We start from the raw sequence: 9,763 nt of genomic DNA, 5'->3' as shown, positions 1-9,763 counted from the left end.
TGAGTTGATTTCATTGGTCCACACATCTGTTTTTGTACCAGTATTATGCAGCTTCATCACTATTGCTTGGCAATGTAGCTTGAGTTGAGGGATGATGTTTCCTAGAAAGTTTTTATTGTTTAGGATTGCTTTGAGTATCCTGGGTCTTTTTTCCTTATAAAGTTGAGAATTGCTCTTTCAATGTTTATAAAAAATTGTGTTTGAAGCTTGATGGGGTTACAATGAACCTGTAGGTTGCTTTTGGTAATGTAAGACCCCAACCCTGGGTCAGTGTTACTTACTTTAAGATGCCCTTGAGTGAGACACCAAGAGGCAAATCAATGCAAAATCAAGAAGTTTATTTTCCAGAGCATCAAAATGGACCTTCAGTTATTCTCTGAAGGGGACCCCAATGGCTATTACAAGCAGTTTTTATAGTTTGTAGGGTCACAAGTTACATCACCAAGGTTACAGTTGAAACTTATTGGCCAAACATATTGACCTTTAACTCTATTCCCTAGCAAGCATGACCAGCACTTGAATTCTACCTGGGACCTTCTGGGGATCAAGTGACTATCACTCAGTACAATCTGAGAATTCTTTACTGCAGAATGTTCCTGTGGGTGGGAAATCTTACTTGGCCTAATTTGAGCCCATGTGGAAGGGTGAACCTTTAAGGAGGGTGTGGGAGTTGAAAGCCCTTGTCATCCATCAGTAACAAGGTCAGTTTCACTATGTTAATCTTACCTATCCAATGCTTGGCTGTGAGTATCTGCATGTGTTTCACTCAACTACTGGTAGAGCCTTTCAGAGAAGACCCATGCTAAGGTAAACTCTTGTCTTCAGGCATAACATAGCATCAGTAATAGTGTCAGAGTTTGGAGCCCACCCAGGGGGTGGTTCCCAAGTTGGGCCAGTCTCTGGTCAGCCATTTGTTCATGCTCTGCTCTATTTTTGTCACCACATTATTTTTAGAAGGGAACAATTTTGGGTTGAAAATTTTGAATGTGAGGGCCTCCACTGGGGCCCTTTCATTGTGGTCTCCTCAGACTCCATATTTCCTCTATTGCACATTTAGCTAAGGTTACCCACATTGGGTCCTGAGAGTCTCCTCTATGCCAGGTCTCTAGGATTTTGTATATGTCCCCCTGTCCTCTACCCAGTAGCTGCATATTTCCATTCATACTGTTTGTAATCTGGGTTTCTGTCCTGCCTCTTCCATACCTGATCCTGTCCCCTTTTCCTTTTCTTCTATCCTGTCCCACAGAACCCACAGAACTCACTCCTTCTGCATTCCATGTCTATTTTGTTCCCTGTTCTAAGCGGGATTGAAGGATCCACTCTTGGAAATTCCTTCTTGTTTAACTTCTTGGGGTCAATGTGTTGTATCATGGGTGTTTTGTACTTTTTGGCTAATATCCATTTATCAGTGAATATATACCATATATTTCTTTTGGGTGTGGGTCACCTCACTGAGAATAAGATATTCTACATTTCTTTAACTGCTTCTTGGGCATTCCACATTCTGCTTTGAGAATTCTCTATTGTCTCTGGACCCCAGTATTTAAGTCAGTTTTTTGTGGTCTAAGTTTTTTTTTTTATTTTCTGCATATATTTTGGAGAGTAGTCCTCTATCCCATGTAGGGACAGTGAAGATCTTTTTCCCAATCTAAATGTTGTGGTTTTGTCCTGTTGAAAGTTTAATGAGGTCTCATCTATTACTTGTTTATCTTGGAGCCTAAGCTAAAGAGTTCTTTCCTAGAATGTTTGAGGTAGCTTGTGTACAGTATCATATATTCACAAATAGATGTACTTTGACTTCTTTTCCAGACCCTTGATCTTCTTTAGCTGTCTTATTGCTCTTGCTAGAACTTCATTTACTGTATCGATTAGATGGGGGTGAGGAGACTACAGAGTGGGCAGTCTTGTCTTTTTCCTGATAGCAGTGTAATTGCTTTCAGTATCTCTCCATTTTGTTAAATATTGCCTATTGGATTGGTGTATATTTTCTTTAGTGTATTTAGGCATGTGCATTGTGTTCCTGATTTCTCAAATACATTTAATATGAGGGTGTTTTGTATTTTGTCAAAGGCTTTTTCACCTTCTAATTACATGAGCATGGGATTTTTTTTAAAAAAAAAATGTTTATATGGTATATTACATTGATAGATTTTCATATATTGATCCATCCCTGTAATCTGGGGGTGAAGCCTACTTAATCATGATATATGGTGATTGAAATGTGTTCCTGCATTCAGTTTGTAGGTATTTTATTATTTTGCACTCATGTGCATAAAAGGAATAGATCTGATGTGCTTTTGTTGAGTCTTACTGTCGTTTAGGTATCAGGGTACTTGTGGCCTCATGGAATGAGTTGTGTTGGTATTAACTCTTCATTGAAAGTTGAAAGTGTAGTGTAATTCTGCTCTAACATTGTCTGGTCTTGGGCTTAGGGTGGGTTTTGTTTTGTTTTGTTTTGTTTTGCTTTTGTGGGTAGAAACATAAGAAAATAGATATGTCCCTGGGATGGCAGACTGTTCAGCTGGGCTTGGCCCAGAGAGCAGGATAGATGGCTAATACATCCACTTCCAGTGGAATTCCACTCATTTTATCAGGTCCTTTGATCTTTACAAGCACAGTTGAGGGGTTTTGTTTCTTTTTTACTCCTCCCATTGAGGAAAAGATACCAGCTAATAACAGTGCTCCACAATGTTTGTCATCTGTCTCCTGCTTTTCTCTCAGGGTTGTCCTATTTTTTTCCAGGTGAAAAACAGCTAGAGTATATCTTAAAGTCACAAAAAGTGTTGTTTTTAAAAATCTCTTTAACTGTCAATATTCTGGGAACCATTCTATGTGTGGGACAGATTTTTCACTGCACTGAAGGTTGAGTTGTTCTTGGAAAGTTTTCCACATTGATTCAAGGAAGAATAAGAGAAAACACCTACTGATTGCTGTAATGAAAGCACAGGAAAACTTGGTAGTTGTGATCTGGTAAGCCCAGAGCAAGTCCATTCAAAGGAACCAGATGCTAATCAGAGGTGAGCTGCAGTGGTGGAACCTCCTAAGGGCCTGTCAAGAAGACAGACAAATAGGCTATTGGAAGACAGGCAAAAGTGCTACTGAAATACAAATCTCTGCAGATGTGGAAAAGGTCTGGCTCTAGACTGGAAACCTTGGCCAGTCTGCTGGGTTTCTTTAACACCCTCTAACCCTGAGTGATTGAGTGATTAACTCAAGTCATTCAAGACTCAATGGCCAATTGGAGTCTCCTCTGGGCTAACTTGCTAATCAGAAGAAGACGAGTGTTCTTCCTGTTGCCATGCTTCAGGTTCCCTGTATTGAATGCTTCATTGTGTTGTGTGCTGTGCCCTACTGCTGGTTTGTCTCAAAGGATCTCAGGCAAGCTTGGAAGGTACAAAATGGTGAGCATATATTTAGTGTCCTCAAAGAGGAGGAGTGGGAAGGAGCGGAAATGGTGGGTCATTTTTAGTGCTGGGCGAAGACCAACATCTAGGTGCAGCCAACTGTGAAGTCTCTTTTGATATTAGTCATTCCCAGGATCTAGTGTTGGCATCTGAATATTTAACTGTGGGTATGCATCTGACAAAGCATTTATGGCAAAAGTTCATGTACAGAAACATTCAGGTCACTTTGACAAATTTGTGAGGTCAGATTTCTTTGAATCTTCAGCAAGTTCTGCCTTTAGCGTTTAGTTGTGAGATCCATCTTAAGCAAAAATTTTTGGAGGTTCTAAATGGCATCTCATGTGTGGATAGCAATACAATATTTCTCTGTGATGTAAAAGACTAAAATTGATGAAGTAAGTGGTTTACCAGTTCATAGGAGATGCTAAGTCACACCATGTAAATTTAGATGACTGAAGACTGACTCTATAACATTCACAAATAAGCAGTATTCCAACTAGGCCTAGTGCAATTAGAATCCTAAGATAAACAAGTTTGTTTTCTAGGATTTTTCAGAAATATGGCTCCCATCCACAATAATGAATCAACCCTGATTTCCAACCAGCCACTGTACCCATCCCTACATCAGAGAGTAGGCCTGCAAACAAGTGCTGAACAGGTCATTACAAGGTCACAATCACTATTAATACAGGTTGTGCAGCAAAACTTGAGTTTTCCTCTTGATAAAAGCCTATTTGTATGACATGAAAGAGGTAACACCATTTGCAATGGAAAAACATTGTTGTGTTGTGCTCTGGGCTGATCAAGCAAGGCTTGCTGTGAGGCCCCCAGGTATGGAAAGTAACATGGTTCCCTCAAACTCAGAAACATGCTTGGCAGAGCAACTAACAGTCTGATGTCAAACCCTTTGGACCTTTCCCTAGGGGCATGTTGCCAAACAACCAACCAACCAGACAAACAAGAGAGTTCCTACTTTAAAACCCGGAATGTGCATTGAAAAGCTGGTAAACTGTCTAGGGGCAATGTATTTCATCAAACAGTTGTAGTTTTTGTTTGTTTGTTTTTGTCAGACAACTCTTTTTTTCTTCTTCTTTAGAGTTCTCCTATCATAATGTGTCTATTGTGTAAGTTGTTGATTCCCTGAAGTCTTTCTAATCAGTTTTTCCTTTTTACATAAGAGGAATATAGGAGGGATACTGATTTTCTTTCAAATAATTTGGGATACAGCTACTATGCCACAAGTGGTTATGAGGTAGAAGAGTTTTCTTGTAGTATTTTACAGTTGACTTGTATATACTATCATAGCATCAGCCTATTTGAACACTTTGAAATCTTCTGTTTTCTAAAATGGTAAAATACCTACACCAGCTTATCTTTTACATCCATTTGATTGGAATATTTTTTTCCACCTCAGGACCTTGAGGTATAACCCAGAGATGCTTAAAAAAATCCTGAGCCCCTGCCTCTCTCTAGCCTGAGCTCCACAGCTGGAAACTGTTACAAGTAAAAAATGGTGTTATAATACCTCCAGTAAATGTAGCAAAGTGTAAATCCATTTGGGAGGTCTGAGAAGCAGTTATGATTCCAATTTCTACCCCCTGCCATGGCTTCATCTATTCTGAACATTTTTAAATTTAAAAATTATGTGTGTGGATGGAGTGTTGGTACATGTGTGCATGTGTGGGTGGTGCATGTGTGCAGATGTGTGCACCTCTGTGTGTGTATATGTGTGTGGGTGAGTGTGTGCATGCATGTACATTTGCATTTTGAGGGTATAGGAAGATGGCAGGTCTCATGCTTTATCACTCTCTGCCTTGTTGCCTTAATATCTCACCAAACCTGGAGTTCAGCTTGCAAACAGGAAGCCCCAGCAATCTTCCTGTCTCCACCCTCCATAGCACTGGGATTAGAGGCATACATGAGCATGCCTGACATTTCATATGAGTGCTAAGGATTTTAACTCAGGTCTTTATATTTGCACAACTATGAACCATCTCCCAGGTCCTCTCTATGCACTTCTTACTAATGACATTATAAAAATGTTGGGGGCCAACTTTTAGCAGAAAGCGGCTATCAGCTTTGCAGCCATCTTGAGCCATATACCCTGACATGAGACTTGGATTACAGTAGCCTACAACAGCTGAGCACACTCTGATAATCTTGGTTTAGATACCTTGGGTGTGTAAGATTAAAGGTGTGTAACTTAAGAGTGTGACTTAGAAGTGTAGAGATCAGATTTAGAGACAAGACCTAAGGGCAAGATTAAAGGTGTAACTTAGAGGCGTGGCTTAGAAGTGAGACAGATAAAAGGCAGAGGCAGATGAGAGAATCAGACACTTAGAGGAAGAGAGACTGAAGAATAAACAAGAGTGAATCACACTCTGTCTGGTCTCCATTCTTCGAGTCCGTCCTCACTGTCTCTCTTGCTGAACCCCGACCCAAGGACTGGAGCTGCAGCTTGGGCCAGGATACAGTCGCCACCAAATGCGGGGCAGCCCTGGCCTTAACATTTTGCTCAGGCCATAACATTTTTTGGCGCCCAAACAGGGACTAGTGCGGTTCTCAACATAAAAACTGGTGTAGTACTGTAAAATGTAATCCCAGTACTCAGGAGTTATAGGCAAGGAGATCAGAAGTTCAAAGTTATCCTCAGCTATACTGAGTTGAAGTTGAGCCTGGATAACATGAGACCTGGTCTCAAAATATCAGAATCAGTGAGACCAAACAAACAAAATCAAACACAGAATCCCTTGGCTGGCTCCTTGCCTTCCCATGTTAGCATGCAAAATCATAGCCTGTGTCCATATGCCTTTTGACTGATGACTCCTTAGCACTTAATTTATATACATGTGTGTACATATGGGCATGCACAAGCCTCAGATAGCAGCAGCCATGGTTCTGTACATCATCTTCAGCCTCAGCAACATTATTTCTTAGCTATGCTGTATTGGATCACTGAGCCTGAATTAACATGAAAAGGAAATGTGATTTTAGAATGTGTCAGGCTTCTTGTTAAGCAGTTGGTGTGATGCTGGCTTATAGTGGCCAAAAGCATTCATAGCAACTGATGTCTTGACATTTTTTAATGAGTTTATATTTAAAAAAAGACTTACCTGGGCAGATTTTTCTACACATGCATGGGTTCTATATGTGTTCTGTAAAAGGAAGAATCTGGGTGTAAGTCCTGGATAAGGATTCATATTAGATTTTTAAAAAATGGGGTGTTGAGGGACTGGGGTGTAACTCAGTTGGTAAATACTTGTCTAGAATATAGAGAGCCATATTTTTGTTTGTTTGTTTATGTTGGGCTGTTTGTTTGTTTGTTTGTGACAGGGTCCCACTATGTAGCTCAGAATGTCCTGAAATTTACTATGTAGACCAGGCTGGCTTTGAACTCACAGAGATATGCCTGCCTCTGACTTCTGAGTCCTGGGATTAAAGGTGTATACCACTACAATGAAGTCCTGGTTTTGATCCTCAGCACAGCAGAACTTGGTCCTGTGTCTCATGCCTACAATTCCAGCACCAGGGAAGCAGAATCAAAGGATGAGAAGCTTAAACCCATCCTTGGATACTTAGTGAGTTTGGGACCATCCTTGGATACATGGAATTCTATCTCTAAAAATATAGTTCTCAATTCTATTTAAACAGTCATATTAAGCATACTGCCCTGGCTGTCTAGTTTTTGTATTGATGTTTAAAAACAGAAGAGGCTATGTTTGATGAAGTTTGTATAGCTAAGTTTTTTTCTCCAGATAACTGAGATGGTTCAATGAGTTAAGAAGTTTGCTGCCAAGCCTGACCACAAGAGTTTGATCCCTGAGACTTGCTGCAAAGTATTCCACAGCACAGATAAGATGTGACAGCCTCTGGAGCTATGTGATGTCATCCCAACTGTTAGGGCTCCCTGTCTTATTTTCAAGTAAATGGTGGAGCCATCTTTGGAGATATCACATGCCTGACATTGTGTTGGCATGTCAGTATGCTGCCAGACTTAGTATTTAGGCCGAGGGTGTTGACCTCACCAGTGGGACAGTCACATGTCTTGTCTTCAACCTTTTCTGTGAAATAGAAACACACATAAGCTTGTGACATGCATTTCTTGGGGTAAACTAGGGGTTCTGCTTTCCTACATTAAATGTGGTTTTTGTAGAGAAAATGTAGACAGTAGCACATCCCCAGAATTCCAGCACAGGAGGGCAGGAGTAGATGCTGAAAACATTTGTGGTATTTGCAACTTGATCAAAGTTCCAGTAACTTGCCATCTACATGTATGTCCCTGTTTTCTCTCCAGAGTCTTCCACTATTGATATTTTTTAACTGGCTAAATGAAAATGAAGTCCCATGGGTTAAACCCTAGACTAAAAAGTAAGTAAAGCCAGAAGGCTTGAAGGAGAGACTCTCAGATGTGTATGCTGATTTTAAAACACCAGCATCTTGTGTGTAGATGAAATGTGGTCAGCCAGCCTCCTGACTGCTGGGCCAGCCTCACAGTCAGGATTTGTGCCTTTTTCCCACAATGGGTGCCAATATGCCTTCTTAATGAAAAGCCTAACTAAACCCCTTTTTAAAAAATAATCAACAAGATATCATAAAATAAAATAATAAGAACAACAAAAACCCAAAAGCCAACTCTGCTAAGAGCCATAGCCTTGTGCAACAATCTCTTCAGCCTTACACAGAAAATACTTGTTCAGGGACATCTAAACATAGCTGCCTGTCCATCCTTGGACCAACATTACCTTGCTATTGATGTTTTTTTTTTTTATTTCTTACTATATTCTCATCTTACACTTTATATCTGGACCACAGTACCCCTCCCTCCACTTCTCTACACCCCTTCCAACCTACCATCACACCCAGATACTCTTCCATTTCCCTTCAAAAAGAGCATGCCTCTTGGGGATATCAAATGAACAAGGTATACAATGTATCAATAAAAATAGGCATAACTGCTCATATCAAAGCTGGCAAGGCAATTAATTAGAAGGAAAAGTATCTCAAGTGCAGGTAAAAGACTCAAATACACACACCATGCCATAGAAGGTGACTACTTAAAATGGCTATATTAAATTGATTACGTTTATAGGGTTTTCTCAAGAATATGTTTCTAAAATTTCCTTTTAAACCACCAAAACATGCAAACATTCTACCACATTTATTACATTATCAGGGTTTCTCTCCAATATTTGTTCTTTTATTCCTTTGAAGATGTCTGTGACCTGCAAAAGCTTTACTACATTGGTGACATTAAGATGCTTTCTCTCCAGTATGTGTTCTTATATGTACTTGAAGATGACTGTCTTGTGCAAAGGCTTTGCCACACTAGTTACATTCATAGGGTTTCTCTCTAGTATGTTTTCTTTTATGTCTTTGAATATTGCTGATATATGCAAAGCTTTTACCACATTGGTCACATTCATAGGGTTTCTCTCCAGTATGTGTTCTTCTATGTACTTTAAGAGTAGTGTCTTGTGCAAAGGCTTTACCACAGTGGTTACATTCATAGGGTTTCTCTCCAGTATGTGTTCTTCTATGTTTTTGAAGGTAGGAGTTACAGTCAAAGCCTTTACCACATTGGTCACATGCATAGCGTTTCTCTGCAGTATGTGTTCTTCTATGTACTCGAAGGCAACCAGAACTTACAAAGGCTTTGCCACATTGGTCACATCCATAGGGTTTCTCTCCAGTATGTCTTCTTCTATGTACTTGAAGATAAACAGATCTTGCAAAGGCTTTGCCACACTGGTTACACTCATAGGGTTTCTCTCCAGTATGTGTTCTTCTATGTATTTGGAGCTGATTGTATTGTGCAAAGGCTTTGCTACATTGGTTACATTCATAGGGTTTCTCTCCAGTATGTGTTCTTTTATGTCTTTGAAGATGAGTGGACCTTGCAAAGTGTTTTCCACATTGATTACATTCATAGGGTTTCTCTCCAGTATGTGTTCTTTTATGCCTTTGAAGAGCATGGAGATATGCAAAGGCTTTACTACAGTGGTTACATACATAGGACTTCTCTCCAGTATGTGTTTTTTTATGCGTTTGAAGAAGACTTTGACAATAAAAGACTTTACCGCATTGGCTACAATCATAGAGCTTTTCTCCATAGTGTGTTCTTCTATGTATCTGAAGACCAGTACAATACACAAAACATCCAGTACCCGTTTTTTTATGTATCTGAAGGTGATTGTTTCTTGCAATGGCTCCATCATATTGCATACATTCATAATGTTTCTCTCCGGTATTAATCGGTTCATCACTTTGAAGATGCCTGTGATATAAATAGGCTTTAACACATTGGATATATTCAGAGTTTCTCTACAAGAGGATTACTTTCAAGCCTGTGTATGTAATAT

At 39.8% G+C, this 9,763-nt stretch overlaps 1 protein-coding gene across 1 annotated transcript in view; it reads right to left on the bottom strand.

The window, feature by feature from the left end:
• Positions 1 to 321: 321 nt before the first annotated feature.
• LOC143438589 (uncharacterized) overlaps positions 322 to 9,763 on the bottom strand; it is a 38,691-nt gene continuing 29,249 nt past the window's right edge. The window contains exon 5 of the mRNA XM_076924286.1: positions 322 to 9,678. Coding sequence (XP_076780401.1) covers positions 8,730 to 9,678 — 949 coding nt within the window. The 3' untranslated portion in view covers positions 322 to 8,729. The remainder of the gene's footprint in view (positions 9,679 to 9,763) is intronic.

This window comes from Arvicanthis niloticus, chromosome 25, assembly GCF_011762505.2.
Source record: "Arvicanthis niloticus isolate mArvNil1 chromosome 25, mArvNil1.pat.X, whole genome shotgun sequence".
Taxonomy (NCBI): domain Eukaryota; kingdom Metazoa; phylum Chordata; class Mammalia; order Rodentia; family Muridae; genus Arvicanthis; species Arvicanthis niloticus.
This window is presented reverse-complemented; position numbering and strand designations above follow the sequence as displayed.